The 18295-nt window shown below is 51.5% G+C and overlaps 3 protein-coding genes across 3 annotated transcripts; 2 read left to right on the plus strand and 1 right to left on the minus strand.

Annotated features, from left to right (window-relative positions):
• Positions 1 to 9676: 9676 nt before the first annotated feature.
• Positions 9677 to 10725, plus strand: MYCGRDRAFT_96438 (uncharacterized protein; the record flags this gene model as incomplete). The annotated part of the gene is made up of 3 exons (XM_003848206.1): positions 9677 to 9736; positions 10203 to 10618; positions 10671 to 10725. 3 exons carry the CDS (start codon positions 9677 to 9679, stop codon positions 10723 to 10725), a joined length of 531 nt encoding a protein of 176 aa, XP_003848254.1.
• Positions 10726 to 11333: 608 nt separating this feature from the next.
• Positions 11334 to 13566, minus strand: MYCGRDRAFT_96439 (uncharacterized protein; the record flags this gene model as incomplete). The annotated part of the gene is made up of 3 exons (XM_003848693.1): positions 11334 to 11451; positions 11525 to 12488; positions 13029 to 13566. 3 exons carry the CDS (start codon positions 13564 to 13566, stop codon positions 11334 to 11336), a joined length of 1620 nt encoding a protein of 539 aa, XP_003848741.1.
• A 1111-nt stretch (positions 13567 to 14677) lies between these two features.
• Positions 14678 to 15704, plus strand: MYCGRDRAFT_49811 (uncharacterized protein; the record flags this gene model as incomplete). The annotated part of the gene is made up of 2 exons (XM_003848207.1): positions 14678 to 15152; positions 15211 to 15704. Coding segments are annotated over 2 exons (969 nt in total), but the record flags the coding sequence as incomplete, so codon positions are not given.
• Between the last annotated feature and the right edge of the window lie 2591 nt (positions 15705 to 18295).

Raw genomic sequence — 18295 nt, forward strand, 5'->3', positions numbered from 1 at the left:
ACGCCGTCGTCCGTTTGTCCATCCGGCCATTGCCCGGGCCCTTACCTTTACCGGATACTGGATACGACTACTAGATACTAGATACGACTACTGGATACCTGTTTATCTATCGTACGATATAAAACTACGACACCGCGCTCGCGGTGTGCTGGACTCGACCCTCTTCCTTCGACAAAAGATAAGAATCTCGCAAAAGATTTAATTCTTCCCCCTCTTGAACTTGTGGTAAACCGTATCGACGCGGTGCCTTTGCACTTGGAAGTCTGCGACTTCCCGATCGGGTGAAACCTACAAGTTCAAGAGGAGCATTACAGAATAGAGGACCTACATGTCGCAATAGCGCATGTAGTGACATATAGAGCACAACCCTGCTGGCATATAGGGTCAGCCGAACTGCTTCTGTGCGCGCCCTGAATAGCCAGCCGTTAGGCCACTGTGTCTGTCAGCCGCTTCGTTATCGGCCTGGACGTGTCGACTAGTGGGTTGCATGAGGCGTCTTAAGAACGTGTAAATCTGAGCACATGCAGATTCCTGAAAAATATATACCCAACAATTTCCCGGAGGTCAAATAGCTGAGTGGAATGGACCCTTTACCTCCGGCTTTTTATAAGCTGTAGAGCATAAGATTAGCAGGTTGGGAGGTGACGGAGCTGGATTTCCAGGAATAGGGTGGAATTTTGAGGCGGATTTAATGGTTACACCGGTTTTGCGATTGGGGGTGGTAATTTCACTCGTCTGCCTCGTCAGAACTGCCTCCTTCGCTACCCTTAGTGCCCCGTGCCATTGCACGTGCTGCTTCGTTGACCGGACTACCGAGGTCTAGATTCGCCCTAGAGAAGTACTCTGGATGGGCCCTGTACTGACGTGCGATGTGCCAGCCGTCGTAACGTGGCTTATCTCGATTTGGGTCTTTTCGCCATGTACGGAGGGCTTCCCATTTCGGGGTCTTCCCCTCTTCGTGGGCTTGTTCTAGGTTGGACGGAAAAGCTGCAATCCACCTGATTGATGTCTCGTATACGACCGGTTGACGGGTCCTTGGAGGCGGTGAATCGTTGTCTGAACTCGGGCGAGGTCGGGCTGGGGCTGGGGGTTGAGTAAACGCCGGTAGTTGGCAAGTCTGGTAGAGCTTGCTGCTCTCGTATAAGGGCAGGACCCGGAGGTATCTAGTAGCGTATAACGCAAAGTTCGTCCTCTACTTTTCCGCTATCCTCGGACTGACCGGTCTGCCTGTGCAGGGTGAATTGCCAGGGATAGTCTTTAGTGCATCGTAGTAGTAGCGAGTCTATACCCGCCATGGGCGGTTGTCCCACGTACGAGGGAATCTATCGTCCTAGTCAAAGAGGAGCTGAATGCGTGTTTCCTAGGTGTTTGGCTAGGCAGAGAAGCCGCCAGTACCGGTCGCCTACCTACCACCGTCTCTAATCGGGGAGACCCAGGGATCTCGACCGGTCGCCCGATCGATGAGGTCGTAGGAAAGGCCTTCGAGTCCTATACGTTCCTGTAGAGATACTTCGTCGGGGTCGTTAATATACGGCAAACGGGGCATGTTCCCTAACCGTTTAACCGGTGTAGATAGCGTCGAGAGAAGACAGTTGCAGTAGCGGAATACACATAGCCGTGCGAGTTCCCTTAGGGTTCTGTTTAACGTAGCGCGGTAGAGTTCGGCGTCGCCGGCCTATACATGTCCGGCCAACTGACTCATTAGCGTCTGTACCTAGGTCTTAAAGGCTATATAGAGACGGCCCTGACCGGTCGACCGGAGTTTCTGCTGGAGGAAGTCGTTTGCATATGCCGTCTGTAACAGAACGCCTGATTAGAACCGTAGCTGAATCTAGTCGAACATATCGTTTAGGAGCTAGTAGAGGTTCGTGCGACGAAGGGTCTGTAGGAGAGCTAGCCTACGGCGATCTTAGGGCGTACGCACTCCACGAGACCGCTTATACCGGTCTTTCTCTAGCCGATAGTGACGCCGTATGTTGCGGCTGTTCGTAGTAAACGTAAGGATGTCGAGAAGGGCGGTTAAGAAAGCCGAGGCTAGGCTCTGTTAAACATCGATAGTGTCGCTACTGGTAGAGTAACCGGTCCGCGGGAGTGTAGATAGGACTGTACAGATTGCATACAGCCAGCGGTTAATCTAGGTCCGGATATAGCAGAGCACATCGCGCCTCTCGAGCACAAAGAAGGGCTAGTGTGTCTGTCTATTCGTATGCTGTACAAGAGCCGGTTGATCGAGACCGGCAGGGACTTGTGCTTTCTAAAATAAGTCCCAGGATATCCGATATTCCTCTCGGACCCCGAAGCCGTATAGACTGTCCTCGCACGACCGGAGCGAGCGGTGGACTGACCGGACTTCATGCTTGAACGCTGCAAAGATGCGACGGCGCTATGGAGCCTTAGCAGCCTGCCCTCGCCGGGAGACCGCCTGGGCTTTATTAGCTGCACTCTGTAAGAAGGCGAGGCTGCTATACACCGGCTAGGAGAACAGAGGTTCGGTCGACCGGTCGACTGGTGCAAAGAGATCCTTAATGTTGTTGTACCCTTGCATAAAGGCGACACCGCCTAAACGCTCAGGTGATTCGCGCTTTGATTCGCCGCGAACCGTAGTACTGTCAAAGGTCCCACTCCACTGGTAGAGCTCTGGCTTTATATTAAGCTAGCTAGCTTGGTATTCGTTGTAGTTCGTACGGCGGAGTAGAACGAGGGGTTCTCGATGAACCCTCGACCGGTTTGTAGGTTAGTAGGCTAGGTCCTCAAACGCAAGATCTACGAAGGCAGTGTCGAAGTCGATGTACTCCTTGTCGAATTGTCGTTCAAGGGACCGGTTGACCACTTGCCGAAGGCTGGCGACAGACGTCTCACGGAGCTCGAGCTTACAGCCGTAGCGCACTGTAATCAGTTCTGCTTCCTGCCAGTCCTCTTCGTCGTCTGCTAGGCGTTTACAAATACGGGTCCAGAGACGCGCGAGCGGTAGTGCCCTAGGACGCCGGGCCTGATCGCTCGGCCATGTATTTGGAAGGTCGTAGAATAGCTCGCTAAACGACCGGTTGGTCGACCGAATCGACTGCCGCTGGCGAGCGTAGGACCGGTTATACGCCTGTTCGAAAGTGCGAGGATAGTGCTAGAGAATGTCGTCTAGGTAGGTGTCTTCGAGGGCAGGTATAAAGATTTCGTTAATAAAATGCGCTTGCTGGATCCGGTTAAGGTAGCAGCGGCGCTATTTGTCGACCGCTCGTTGCCGCTTTGTAGATAGCAAAGGTAGGTTTGGGAAGAAGATGTAGGTATCGAAGCTAGTAGCACCAAAGCCACGGGCGAGCCGGAAGTGCTTATATGTCGTTAGGCGGATGCCTAACCGGCCGATAGGTGTATGCCAGTTGCTAGAAAGAGTCTTTATAAACCGTGGCTGGTAACAGAACTGGATGCCATGCCGATGGGCTGCAAGTAAGGTCAGTGGTAGGAATAGGGCATTAATGTCCCACTGGCGCGTTATCGTAAAGGGCCGCTGCTGGTGTATTAGACAGGACCGCTCGAGCGATAGGACCGGTCGGTTATCGTCCGGTGCACCAGTGCTGCCAGCGAGGAGTCTTTCCTATGCGATGTAGCGGATCTGGTCTTAACTATAGACCGGGAGAACTCCATGCTCTGCAATATGTCGCATTATATCGGGAATCGTATATCGTTCCTCTATGTTTGTGTCTCTGTCCGGGGACCGGTCTTGACTCTCCTTATCGCTTTCTCTAGTAACCTCAAGGCTCCAGTTACGGCAGAACTGGCGGAGCGTTTGACCGGTCCCCTGCCTCTCTAGACTGGCGCTATCTCCTATTGCCTGGGAACACTTGCAGCCGCTATAGCGAAAGGCTCTTTGGAGTGTCCGAATAGTATAGGGAGTTGCAGTGTTCCTCACCTCTTCGCTCTTATCCTGATCTGTCCCTCTGCTACCTCGTGCGCTCGACCGGTCGCTGCTAGCATACGACGACGAATCGTCCTCGACGTCTCCTTCTTCTTCTTCTCCTACGTCGCTATCGGTAAGCGACCAGTCGTCAGGATCCCGAGGAACAGGCTCCTGTGTCTCGGGCTCGTCGATAACCGGTGTTGTAGTGTGCCTTGTCCCTACCCTCTCGTCCTCGTCGGTAGCGCCACTACCTAAAGTGACTAACTGGTCGCTATATATATCCGAAAAGTCGTCCTCGACGTAATCCTCTTCTTGCTCCTCTTCTTCCTCGTCTTCTTCTACGCAAGCAGTAAGCGACCGGTCGTCGAGGTCGGAAGGATTAAGGTCCTGATTTGTCTCGAATTCGTCGATAACTGGTAATAGAGGGCCAAGCTCCTGGTCCGACTCGAACTCGTCGATAACTGGTAACTCGAATTCGTTGATAACCGGTAGTAGAGGGTCGGGCTCCTAGGCTGTTTTGGATTCGTCGATAACTGGTGGTAGGGGTACGGCCTGCTGGTTAGCGCGGATACCTGTTGCTACGATGCCTCTAACGAGGGTGTTCTAGTCGGACTCGTCGACCGGTCTATGTAGTAGCGCTGCGTGCGAAGGAGGTTTAGGAGCGATTTTCCGAGGGCTCCTCCTAAGGATAGCTGTCTCCGGGGCGTCTTCTACGAGCTCGGTCGGACGGTGCTGCTGCTGCTGCGCCGCGCTCGCTACGACGGATGGTCCTACGACGACAGATAGTCCGGCTACGACCGGTGCCTACGGTTGTAGGGTGTCTACAAGAGCATCCTGTCGTCGCCGTGCGCGAAGCTCTCGCTGAGTCTACGACCGACGTTCGCGGGTAGTAGCATTAAAGGCGGCTTGCGACCGCGGAGACTAGTGAACTGCTCGCCTAGGCATCGCTCCGAGCGACCTCTCGTAGGAGGGAATTAAGTAAGAACCAAAGCTGCACCGGGAGTAGGGCGGTATGTAGGTGCGTCCTCGTCGTCTCGGTGTATTAGAAAAAGTGAGGGTGTGGACCCCGCGACCGGTAGACGAATCAGCGGTCGCGAAAGGCGGCTTTAGATCGCTGGACCAATTAGCGGTGCCGAAAGCCGGCTTCAGCTTGCGGAGACCGCCCAACCCTAACCCCAAACTACCTTATGGTAGCTTTTTTCGCTAAGCGATAGTTTAGTATTACGTCTACGATTATATAAAATCTATAACAACGGGGTACGTAGTATAGCTATTAAGAGCGTATAGAAGAAGGTATATAAAAACGCGGTTTACGAGAAGGGCGCGCTAAGGCCTAGACTTAGGGCCTAGTACTATAAATATTATCTAGTTGTTATAATAGGATATTATATATATAGTATCGATTTTATATATATTTAGGGCGCTTAGATAGTTAAAGTATATAAAACTAGCTTAGACCCTATATAGGGTATTCTCTCGTTAGTCCGTATATTCTATCTATACTACTTTCGGAGTTAGGTTAGAGTCTATTAGGGCTAGCTATAACTTAAAACCTTCCTACTTACGTACTACTATTGTACGTAACGACGACGAGAGAAAAACACTCTATATAGCGGTTCTAATCTACATAAGATAGGGTCTAGATACGGACTAAAATGGACAGGTCTTAACATATTTAAACCGTGCAACGTGCGTCTGGCCGTCCCGAATGGCTTGACCATCCACCAAATTACGAGAGCAGACGTGCCCTCACGAGCAGGTGAGGCTTTCTCGTCGATTCCTGCTTCAAGCTCGCACGCTTGCGACGTGAGCAAAATCCACGACATTACCTGCGCGGTCAGTTCGATGTAATCCCTAGCGAGCCAGGAGATGCCGAGCGGCGAATGTGTTGATCAGAGATCGACTGTGCTGGGAAGAGGAAATGGCCAGGCAAGGCAGGCCTGCGTCAACGCAGTGGTTTCGCAGTAACAAGTGCTCCGGGTCTGGTCAAGCATGTCTCCGCTGGCGTCTTAACAAGGCTCGTTGAAAGATGATTTTCAGCACTTGATAGGAGATCTCGCATGTCCGTCGGACGCCCCTCCAAGTCATTGCTCGCCATGGAGGTCTTCCGCAACAATCCGAGTGTATTCGTTGGTCCCGTGTATCGAGTCCGAAGTATAGCAACGCTCCTGAAGTGCTACATCCTCTCTCAGTCGCATCTTCAGAATCGCCTCGAGGCGATCGTGTTATTTCCCGAGTATCGACTAGACCGCTGTTTCTTGAACGTGTATCCATCGACGTGAGACGAGCAGGCAATATCAGATCAAGTCGATAATGGTTGCATTGTTGGAAAAGTGAGAACGAAAGTGGAAGACAACATGCCCCAAACCATCTCGGCGTCGATCATGACGCTTCCTGCATGCACGCGATAACATGTCAACATCTGACTCGCCAACCACACTCCAAGAATCACCATCCTTGTCACAAGAGGCAGCGACCTTTGACTCTCTCTTGCCAACCCACAATCAACATCATGCGACCGCCGCGACCACCACATCCACTATCATTCCTAACCTCACACCCGCCCTCGACCTCACATCCACATTGACATCGACACCACCATGGCGCCGTCCTCATACTACAGCCACGAAAGCGACGACAGCGAATACAACCGCCGCACCCGCCGACCTCACCGCCTAGCCCACTCCGCCGACCAGCTCCCGCGCCGCGCCCGTCACAGACGTACCGGATCCGCGCCGGCGCCGAATGACAAGAGCAGACGACTTCTATTAATCAATTTCACATTAATATTTAATGACTTGAAAAAATGGGATGGCCGGGAAACGGTTCGAGAAATGGACACCACCAGCATCACAGGTGACTCAGCATTAGCCTGAGGCCACCAGTGAAACCACATCACATCGTGACACGACTCCCCTTCATTCAGCGACTCTTACTCACTTCACAGGGCACCAGAGCTCATACCTGAACGCCGCACCGACAACGACAATTAACAGACATCCAGAATACCATAACATATATTACTTCCTTGTACCAAATTATTGTCCTCGGCCTCTACGCACCCCCGGCTTCCCTTTCCTCCGCAAATGCCATCGCCCATTGACTGTATCCACGGAAGCAGACCAGTACATCTCCCTCTCTGCATCAGTACTCGCCACTTCATCCACCCAACCCACGTGTTTGCGGCGTCGCATTGTCCCAGCGCGTTGTTTCAATGCAGCATGCTCTTGCTCCCAAAAGGCACCGGATCCAACGACGAGAACCCCGATGACACTAGTCGATACAAGCAATCGTCCCATCCTCACCACCCGGAGCCTTAGGTCCAATGTGGCAGGTGCCGCCGAAGTAATGCCCATTCTTGAATTTGTCGTTGAACACGCCGTCGTAGTCGTTCCTGCACTAATCGGAAGGAGCACCAAGTTAGCGACAAAATGGATCTCTGGACTTTTCGCGCGCGCGAAAGATTATTGCAGAATCACTTACGCAGCCTTTGGCTTTCCAACCTGGACAGGCCTTGTCATCCCACGAAACCGCAGTGCAGTAGACTCGATACTGAGGGTTGATCCAACTCCCGAGGACGAGGAGAGGCGCCGATGCGAGGAGAAGAAGAGTTCCCTTCATGGTGTTTGAGCGACTGGAAGTTGGTCCAAAGAGGGAGATGAGGCAGATGTTGAGCGACTGGTGAATGGTCCAGATAGGAGAGAGATTTGGGAGATGTGGGAGACCCGTATCAAAGGCAGCAGACAACAGATTCCTCGACGGCTGACACGAACGACAGCCTTTATATAGCTCCGTCACATCCAGAAGGCTGGAGACACGCCGCATGGGCCATCGACATGGAAATTACTAATCATGGAGCACTGGAAATGAATGCACAGACTCTGGACCAAAAGCTTGAAGCAGTGCCTGTACCCTGCAGACGACCCCAGCATCTCCGGTCCAATGCAGAGTTCTTTCATTTATCGATACCTGCCCGATTCGGGCACCGATTGAGTTTTCCGTTTCAGCGTGAGCACTGCTTCCCAATCCCTCCAGGGTCTGTAGTCATGAGCCAACGCGCGGGGTTTGTAGGATGAACCTAGCTTCATACGCGATTTTTCAATTTCGGAATCACAGCAGGTGAACGCATCGGAGTGATAAGTATGCACCGTCCGTGGGCTCGCACTGGCCGTATCTTCTTCTTCTTGGTGGGAATCGTACTAATGATCGGAGAGAGCCTTGTGATTGCTATTCAGGGGGTCCCGGTACATCAAAATTGACAGCATGGTGTGCTTGAGGGGGCGTCTCTTCTTCTTGGTGTGAATCGCATTAATGATCGGCGAGAGCGTTGTGATTGCTATTCAGGGGGTCCCGGTACATCAAAATTGACAGCATGGTGTGCCTGAGGGGGCGCTACCAGGGGTCTCGTGATCGGCTCGATCTCACACCTCACGTTGCTGCAAGATCCTCGATTTCAGCAGCTTCTTGATCGCTATGCCCATGCAGGCCTGCAAGGTGTTGTGTGAGAGCGTGTTCACACATTCGTACATACTGCCTGCTGTGCTTACACGAAGCCGCAACCATGCCGCAATATTTCCAGCGCCTCCAGGATATTCTTCCAGCGCATGAAACGGCGAACTCGACACGCGGAAAGACTGGCGAGGGTAATAATACAGTTTGGAGCGACCGTGAGAAGCCCCTCATCCTTCGTCCTCGTTCCGGCTCTTCAGAATCAGGCTGGCCATTAGGAAGAGCATCAAGAATAGCTATTCAAGCTCAGCTGGTCATAAGCCGGTCTTGCTAATGTGGAACTGCGACAGAGCGGACTTTGGGATGTCGCACTATGCTGCAGCCTGCAGCCCGATGCACACCGTCATTCTTCAGGTACCGCCCATCCGTCGAGACGCGATGTTCGCAGCAAGTCCTCTGTACCACATTTGCCTCGGGCATGCATTCCCTGACTGACCACGGCTGGAACAGAGCATCGATCGACCGAGTTTTGGACTTGAACCCTGTATGCATGTGTACATTCCCGGGGTAGCGGCAGCACCGGAACGTCTACTCCGGAACCCCGTCATGCTATCCGTTCGATTCCTGAGTTCCCAATTATGAATTAGCTGTGCAGGAGGAGCATTGACTCTCGCAAAGCATATCGCCGGGTTCTGAAGGCAGCATCAGTAAGAGCACGTACCTGGGGCAGATCCGAAATCTCCGAGACATGCTCCGGTGTCTCCGCTGATTTTTGCATGCAAAGTATCGTCTTTGTCGTCGCTTATAAGAACGAGAACTATAGCAACGAGAACTATAGTAGTATACACGACCTCGACAGAGTATTGGCAGTAGATTTCTACCGGTGTCCTTTCCTAGCAGAAAGTGCATTAAGGCCAAGTCGGCGAATGGGATCTATACTCGACTGCGAGCTTCGGTGTGTTAGACAAGGTAGCTCTTCCCGAAGACCTCCGGAATCCTAGGGCGAGGCGCCTTGTTGAAAGTTAGCCGTTTAGGGCTTTGCTTGAAGGGCGATGTCGTTGCTACCAAGTCACGGCTTCCCCGCACAGCGGAACGACAAGGATACGACCATGTTGAAGTCAGACACATACCATCGCCGACGAGGAGCTACTCTGCTCCCAATAGGAGCACGTAGAATTGAGTTTCTTCACGCTCTTACAGGACAGGAACAGGCATCCAGGACGCAGCTGTAACGAACGTAGGAACCCTACTTCAGGCTGCACATTATTTCTTTATACTCATCCTACATTGCTTGTCTACTTATCCAAGCCAGCTTCTCGAGCCAACAGGACCGAGAAGATGCTATTCCCTGGTCGGGACGACGGAACGAGCGAACGAGCGTCGATTCAGTTTCCAAAGGTAAGCACTGCCCGTCGAGTGAATTTCCGTAGCAGGCATTCCCCCCTATTTTTAGGATACAGACTCTGGATCAGAAGCATAAAGTAATGTCTGTACCCTAGAGACGATACCGACATCTCCAGTCCAATGCAGAGTCGAGAAGGTGTCGAGAATGTGTCGATACCTGCGCAAAATGGGCACCGATTAAGTTTTTGGCGTCAGCACTGCTTCCCGTATGCAGTCCACGGTCTGTACGAGGTGCACGCCTCACTTCCCGTACCGCGGTCCTCCGCTCCCATTTTGTAGGGCGGTAGCATGTCATGGCTCATATTATCAGTTGACTCAAGAGATTCATGACACTGCCATGACACTTCACTGCCACGATTAAGCACGCCTGTCATCGCGATCAGTGTCAACATATAAGAGTTGCTGATCGTCCTTCTTCTTCTTCTTCTCGGATCCCAACTTTCCATCAATCATCAAACAGGACGATCGAGACCAACTCTCCGTCCTCGACCCTCTACCATCTGGTCCGCAACACTCAACATCTATCGAGCTTCAGACACAACCGACACTTATCACCATTACGATGCAGATCCCGATTGCAGGAGCAATCCTCTCCAGCCTTGCCATGGTTCAGGCCTTTACAACCTTCGAGATTATCTTCTGGTCTGACAAGAACTGCGGCGGATTGGTATCACACAGGATGACCGGAAACGGAGACCTTACTTGCGGAAAGCCAGCAGGCACGCCAAATTCTTTTGACGCCAAAAGCGCTCAAGTCAAGCTGCTGCAGACGTGTGGCGTTACTTTCTTCACCAACAACAATCAGCAGTGCGATGCCAGCGCCACGACAATGACACATGTTGCGGTCGTTGATCCGCCGGGGGTTGGGTGTGTTGAGTAAGTACAAACAGTCCTTCACGGTTCGCGGTGTGTCTAATCTGTCAATCAGGCTGCCCTACGGCAAGGTCGGCAAATGGCAGGCCGCGAGCGTTATGTGTCAATGAGAAGTTGAGACTTCCAAGACGGACGTGACAAGGACGGCATCGGTGCAAACCTCACTTTCCGCACCGGAGCACCGGTCTCTCCTTGCAGGGTAGTAGCATGGGAGAAGCATGTTCAGGTTTTTACTATTGGTTCACATCCTGAGTCCTTTTATATCAACCGCGATCGGCGTCATTACATAAAGTCTGCTTGTCGTCCTTCCTCTGCTCTGACTCTTTCATTCATTCAGCAGACAGGACGGTCACTCAAAGCCACTATTCATACTCGCCCAGATCACTTCCGATGTTCAATTACCCGAATCTAGGTCGACACACCCGACACCGACTGTCAACGCCTCCGTCATCTCCTCCACGGTCTTCTCCGCTGTCTTTTCCGCTAATCTCCTGAGCTCCTCGTCCTTCTTACCCGCGCCCCTTAACAAAGCTGCCACTTGCAACGTACCTATCGTCCACCCCGGCGTAGCCATCGCCCAGAACATCTTGTTCATCTCACCTTTCTTCAAAAGCCAGTCGATACGATCGCGCAGGTCCCAGATTGAATGGGGATTGATGTCGTCGGCGAAGGAGAAGCCCAGTTCCGTGACGAAGCTGTACGCGATCGCGCTTCGAACTCAACCCGCGTGGGATCTCTCTTGGTGAGCCCAGTCGCCGAAAAAGGGTCGGTTGTTGGTGAAGTGGAGGTCGGAGAGATTGAGGTCTTCTTGGACGCCGGCATAGCCAACGGGAGTTCTTGATCGATGGCAAGTCAGCAAGAGCTTCCAGCAAGGCGTTACCCAACGCTCCGCTTGCACCTGTCAAGTACACGATCTGCTGGTTGTTTCGCTCAGAAATGGGCCCTTGATGCGGCGACTCCACCCATTCGTCAAGTTCTCGGTTCGTGCGCTGGATGGTCGATCTCACCCATTCGTGGTGCCGGCTGTTGATTGATGTCTGAGAAAGCGAAGAATCTTTCTTGCGGCTCTCGAGGAAGCTCAATAATCCTGTGACCGTGGACATCATAGGGAAACTTCCGAAGACTCTGGCGAGCTTTGACCGCAAGTCAACCGCACGAAGCGAGTCGAGTCCGAGGTGATACCAGTCCTGATCATCAGTCACGTCCTCCGGCAACTCGCCCAGAACATCAGCAATGGCGTGGCGAATCACGTCCGCCTGTGATAGATCTGTCCGGACAGGCGAGCAGTCCTCGAGATTGCCGGATGTGGAGTCATCACCGAGTAAGCGAGTGTACAGCTCTTCGACTCTGTCGCCGTAGGATTCCCATGCAATGTTGCGTCGCACGTTTCCCTTTGGAGTGACTGGCAGAGTCTCACCTCGCCCAAGGATGAGGATCATTTCGCGAGGGATCCTAGAGTGCGCCAGCGTTATCTTGTTGCACTCCTTTACCACTTCACACACGGCTTCCTCGAGATCTACGTCTCTATCCTCGAGCACGTTCTCCCAGCGTGTCACGATGACAACAGAAGGACAGGGTTTCCCGGTGCCAAAGACTGCCTCTCCGCAATGACACTGTCTGTCTTCTCCAAGAGACATCGCAAGCGCCCTTGCGTGCATCTTCTCCCCATTGTTGTGTATCGGAATATCGTCACGCCTGCCTTGAAGAACAAAATACCCACTCTCAGGTGGGTCCTCGATGAACAAATCTCCGGTACGGTACGGTTTCGGCGCCGACTCGTCAAGCCAGAGCTCAGCCGCCAGAGGAAATCCTTCATCGAAGACACACTCGAACAAGCCTTCGCCCAAAGGCTCCATTCGCACGAGCGGTGATTCTGGGTAGAGATTCCGAAATCAATAGACATCGGGGTTGTCCCTCGTATGCGGAATCGTGCGGAACGGCGGTCCAATCTCGGTCGTCCCGTAGGTGGTTTTCACGTTCACTCCAACCGACTGGAGTTTCTCGACCATAGCTGGAGAGAGAGCTGCGCCGCCGGGTTGCAGCACTTTCAAGCGGGTGAGAGGGCTGAAGTCTTTGGTCGTGAGGGAGATGTACGAGTACAAATCTTCTATCACCGAGGGAGCGCAGTGGAGGCAGTCGACTGGGGAGCCAAGTTTGTCCAGTGCTTTCCATGCTGTAAAGATGAGGCTTGGGGCTGGTGGCCAATTTGTTGGAGGAAGAGTGGTCGGAAGTCCGGTAGGAATGCCCGAGAGGGCGGTTGACAGTCCAGCAACGTGAAATCCAGGAGTGTTGCATTATCAGCGTCCGCACAACTTATTGGTACCCAAGAAGCCTTACAGCGGAAAGCAGAGATACCAATTTCCTATGTAGTACTCTGGTAGCAGCCTGTACATTCTTGCGATTCGACACAGACTCCTGTTGGTGTGAATGATGGGCTTTGGCATGCCCGTGGAGCCTGAGGAGTGGATGATCATCGATTGTAGATTCCATTCGTCGTTCGACTCGAATACTGCATGATGCTCGCGCACCGCGTCGCAGCTCTCTTGCAATTTGTCAAGCTCGATCAGGGCCACGACCGGTAACTGGCAGCCGTCCCCTTCGGCCAAAGACAACTCGTTCGCCTTGTCCACGACAATCGCGACAGCGTTGCACGCTTGAAGAAGATGATCTCTCGTTGCTGGCGAATTCTTATTGCTCAAAAGAAGGATTCTGATATGCAAGCTGTTCAATGCGATCTGAGTAACGAGGTACTCAATCGATGTTCCCGTACCCAGCAGTGCGACTGCGGGCTGCTGGCCGGTCTTGTTGGCATGCTCGATTTCATCCCGGAACTTGAAGGCATAGTACGCTGATGCTTTGCAACATAGCGTAAAACGTAGCCCAGGATATGACATCGAACGAATCGCCGACGGGAGCGAAGAACGCTGGGCGGGATGGCTGGGTTGCAGCATTATGCTTCACCAAAGCAGCAATGCTCGTCAGGTTGGGATCGGGGAAGCTAGATGGCAATCTTCAGACATTGAGCTCGTGAGCCTTATTGGAAATGAAAAGACCAACGTCGAGCTGTGAGGTTCGCCGTGCACATTCCAGAGTCGCAACAACTCCTTATCAGCGTCCTTCGCAGGAAAGACGGATTCATCGGTAATGGTGCGTCGTGATACACGCGGGATGTGGGAGCTCGATCGAGATCGATGCCACGCTCGCAATACCTGAAGACTCTCGATCTTGCAGGCCGCTCGAGTTGTCGTACAAGCCAAAGGGCATGCTCCAGGAACACTCATTGATGACAATCATACTGTGATTGCGCCTGGCGAGCTTGGCGGCAGGGTCCCAGGACCGGCGGGACCGTCGACATAGGTTGTGATCCACCTCACTATGCATCTTGTGCGCCGATCGAGGCTATGGCGTCGACCTCCACAGTGTTAGCACCTTTTTCCAGAATGCCTCCGCTCTCGGATACTGCACGGGCGATCTTGTTCGCTTCGAGACTATCGACATGCGGGACTTGCAACGCCACGAATCTGCTCGGTACTGTTATCACACCGCCTGACGAATGTTCGTATGCGAATGTTTCTTTGCATAGCCGAGTCGAGTCTGTTCCCTCGATGATTAAGCGATAGACGACAGGGCAACGGTTTCTTGGAGCTTTGCGATGGCGATAAGCCCGTGCGGCAGCCGAAAGGATGAAGATGACGCTTTTGATAGTGGAAGAGTGACTTTGCAAGTTTCCACTCCGTCTTGAAACGCTTTTCGACGTTCGGTCTGTTCTTGTCAGGCCTTCGCAAAGATTCAAGCCATTGCCAACTGCACACAACTGCACCATTGGGCCTCCGAAGACGCCTAGAGCTTCGGTCCGGATGTGCCGAGCTCGGAACGGAGGGTGGTCGCTTGTCCAACAAAGACATGGATCCCATCCCGATGGGCTCGCCCGATCGTTGGGGATGGCCGAGTCTACTGGGCTTCTGGATTGCCGAGGCGTTCTCAATATCCATGTATCAAGGTGTGTGGTCGCGAAAGATGGAGAGAAGATGAAGCACAAGCTGACTCTCTGCGCCATGTGCAGTCTCGTCAACATCCGTAACGAAAGGTCTCAACCCAGGTGTTGCCATCCTCGCGGTCTTTATTGGCCATGTTCTGGTCTGCATCCCAGCAATCCTGGACGGATACGTTGGCTGCGTTCTGGGGATCAACTTCCCCGTTTTCACGCGGCCGTCGTTCGGTATGCGAGGATCGTATGCCGCTGTGTTCGTTCGTGGTGTCGTTGCTTGCATCTGGTTTGGCACACAGTCGTTCCAAGGCGATCAATATCTGCAAGTTATGATCTCCGCTATCTGGCCGTCGTTTGATGACTTTCCCAATCATTCGGCGGCATCTGCCCACGTTACAAGGTCGGAGCTCCTGTGCTTCTTCCTGTTCGTTATTGTTCAGTTGCCGCTGCTTTGGTTGCATGTGAGCAGTTTGAGGTGTATGTTCATGGCGAAGACGGTCATCATGCCGATCTTTGGCTTGACTCTTTTCATTTGGGCAATCGTTGCAGGTGAGCGTCCGGTCTGAGGATTGATTCGAAGGCGGAATAGCGTGCTGACTCCTCACAGCGAAAGGTTTCGGACCAACATTTTCCAAACCTACCAAGATCAAAGACGGGAGTCCTGTCATCGTGGCATTCTTCCAGTGCGTCACGAGCGCTATTGGACCCAAAGCTACTCTCGCATTGAATATGCCAGACTTCACCCGATACGCCAAGGATTCAACGCAGGTCTTCTGGACACAAACGGTCGGCCTCTGCGTGCTGGTGACGATGTGCGGAGTACTGGGAGTGACGGTGAGCAGTGCATTCGAGGTCATCTATGGAAAGGTGACGTGGAATCCCTTGGAGGTCGCCAGGTTGTGGGAGAATCGGCCGGCCCAATTCTTCGCGGGTCTCTGCTGGGCGTTCGCGGTTATCGGCACGAACATTAGTGCGAACAGTGTCTCTTTCAGCAATGACCTCTCGCTCTGGTTTCCTCGATACATCAACAATAGGCGCGGTGCCTACATTTGTGCGATGTTGGGAGTGTTGGCCATGCCGTGGTATATTCAGTACAGGTGATTCCGAAGAGTCATTGGAGTTGAGGTTCCAACTGACAGAACCTCCAGTGCGAAATCGTTCTCATCCTTCCTCGGTGGATATGCCTTGTTCTTGGGAGCCATTGCGGGCATCGTGATGACCGACTTTTGGATCTGTCGAAGGCGCAAGATTGCGGTTTGGTCGCTCTACGATCCAAGAGGCATCCATTTCTATACTCTCGGCGTCAACCCTCGAGCCGTGGTGGCTTTCTTCGTCGGCATCATACCGAACATGTCTGGTCTTGTGGCTGCCTGTGGAGCGAAGGGCATTCCCAAGGGAGCAGTCTACCGTACTTGTACAGCTTGAGCTGGCTGGTCAGCACTCTGGTCGCCGGATTCACATATTGGCTATGCTGGAAACTCTGCCCTTTCCCCGTCGACACCGAGCGAGAAGAGCTGCTGTATGTGGAGGGAGTTCCGGCGGCAGAAGCATCGATCACATCGGAGGAGAAGGAAAAGGAGAAGAAGGAGATGGAGGCCGAAGAAGAACTTGACTCCAAGCGGAGACGGGAAAACTGATCCATACGCGTGGACGCTAAGCTCGATGCGTGGACGCTAAGCTTGATGTGTCAGATGCGTAAATCACCAAAACTTACGCACCTCACTAGAAGTGGGGTCGCTCGTGTGCACGGTCGGTCACGTGCACAGCTCGAATTTTAAGAACGTTAAAATCTATAATATAGTATACTTTTTAACGAATTAATTAATAACAACTATAACTCTAATAGACAAGGCGTTATAGGTGCTAAGAGAGGGAAGCGAGACGAATATTTCTAAAGTAGCGCGAGATTATAGCGTATACTATACAACTTTATCTAAGCGGTTTCGTAGAGTAACTAATTCGCGAGCTAAATTCGATAAAAACAATATAATTCTTTTATACTAGTAAGAGCGTACCCTCGTACGATATATCGATACTCTAATACGTAGAGGCATACTACCGATACCGGTAATAGTCCTTACCTTTATTTACGATATCGTAAAGGTATCCCTAAGATAGTAGTAGGTAGGGGAGTTTATAACTTAATATAGTACTACTATTTAATTACGTTATCTTAACCCTCTCGATAAGAACCGTAAGATAGTAGACTTAGTATACTAATATAAGGCATACTACGGGCTCCTTAAAGAGAAGATATAGTAGTATAACATTAAGATATAGAATACGTATAATATAGATAAGAAGGGCTTCCTTATTAGTATACTTTAGAAAAGAAAGCGAGTCTTTATAAAGTCGCAATACCTCTTAGGCTCCCTTCTCGGCAACCTATAAGATAGTAGTCGTAAGTAAATTACCTTAATTACGGCTATCTATACTAATAGTACTATACTACTACCGGTATTAATATATAAGGTAGTGACTAGTAACATTTAATCCTCGTAGCTTTAAGACTAGAATCCGGACGAGTATATTACCTTCTTCGCATCCTTACTAAATAGCTAGACTAATAATAGCCTTAGACTCTACTAGCTTACTAAGGTATTCGAGCCTCTTATAAGGTAGAAGGCCGGTAAAGGCTATAGATTGCTAGTTATTAATAGCTATAGCTCTTACGTAAACATAGCGTTTCTTTAGTATTATATTAACTACCGGATATTCGTAGTAGTCTTCCTGTTAAGGAACACCTTAAGAGGGAATGTAGGCTTGCACCGAAAACAAATAGTTGTAGAATGTAACGAGTCGATTCGATAAGGAAGGGAATAGACGAGAGCGTCCCCCGAGGCTATGTACCCGTCCTTCGTATTGCCAAATGCGTCCCTCCGCCTAGACTAGGCACCGGTCGCAGTCTAACGTCCGCTCGGGGGCCGTCGTACGCCCGTAAGGTTCGTTCCTCGACAGGATGTCCTAGTCTAGGCCAGATAAGATAGCACCGGTAATCTGTCGTACTAGGATGGTCTAGGTTAGGACAGGTAGGAGGCGTTATCGTAAGGGTGTCCTTACATTGCCCCCCTCCCCTCTCTGCAACTAACCTTAGTTACGGTGGAAAATTCATAAGCTGTTAGCTGCTAGATGTCCTAATCTGGAAGGATTTGCGGGTCTATAGCGTCGCTATATTAATTTAATTCTTCTTCTAAACTTTCTCTTTTCTTTACTAACTACTAAAAGTAAGTAATCTAGGGTGGTGCTAGTATAGTCTAGTTTAGGTCTAGCAAGGCTAACATTAGCGCAGACATACTATATCTTCCGCCGCCGCGGCCCTTATACGTAACGATTACGCTAGAAAGGTCCGCAACGGGACTTTTAACTACAATCCGTGCTTTAATTGCATTAAAGACATTAAGCAGAACAAAGACTTAACTAAACTGTGCTAGTTAGCGTTAGAGAAGCCTATTAAGGGCATTACTACTAAATGCGCCGGCTGTCTAGACGACAGAAACGCCGATTGCTTCTAGGTAGGATATTTCTAGACTGTTCTAGAGTCTTTTGGATCTAGGCTAACCCTAAATAGCTCCCTCCGGCCTGTAAGGACGAGTAGGACACTATTAATGCCCAGATTTAAGCAGAGTACGCTAATCCGGTAGCGAACGCGGACAACAGGAAGAAGTTAAGGAGCAAGGTGCTCCTGTTTACTA

Source organism: Zymoseptoria tritici, chromosome 11, assembly GCF_000219625.1.
Source record: "Zymoseptoria tritici IPO323 chromosome 11, whole genome shotgun sequence".
Classification (NCBI taxonomy): domain Eukaryota; kingdom Fungi; phylum Ascomycota; class Dothideomycetes; order Mycosphaerellales; family Mycosphaerellaceae; genus Zymoseptoria; species Zymoseptoria tritici.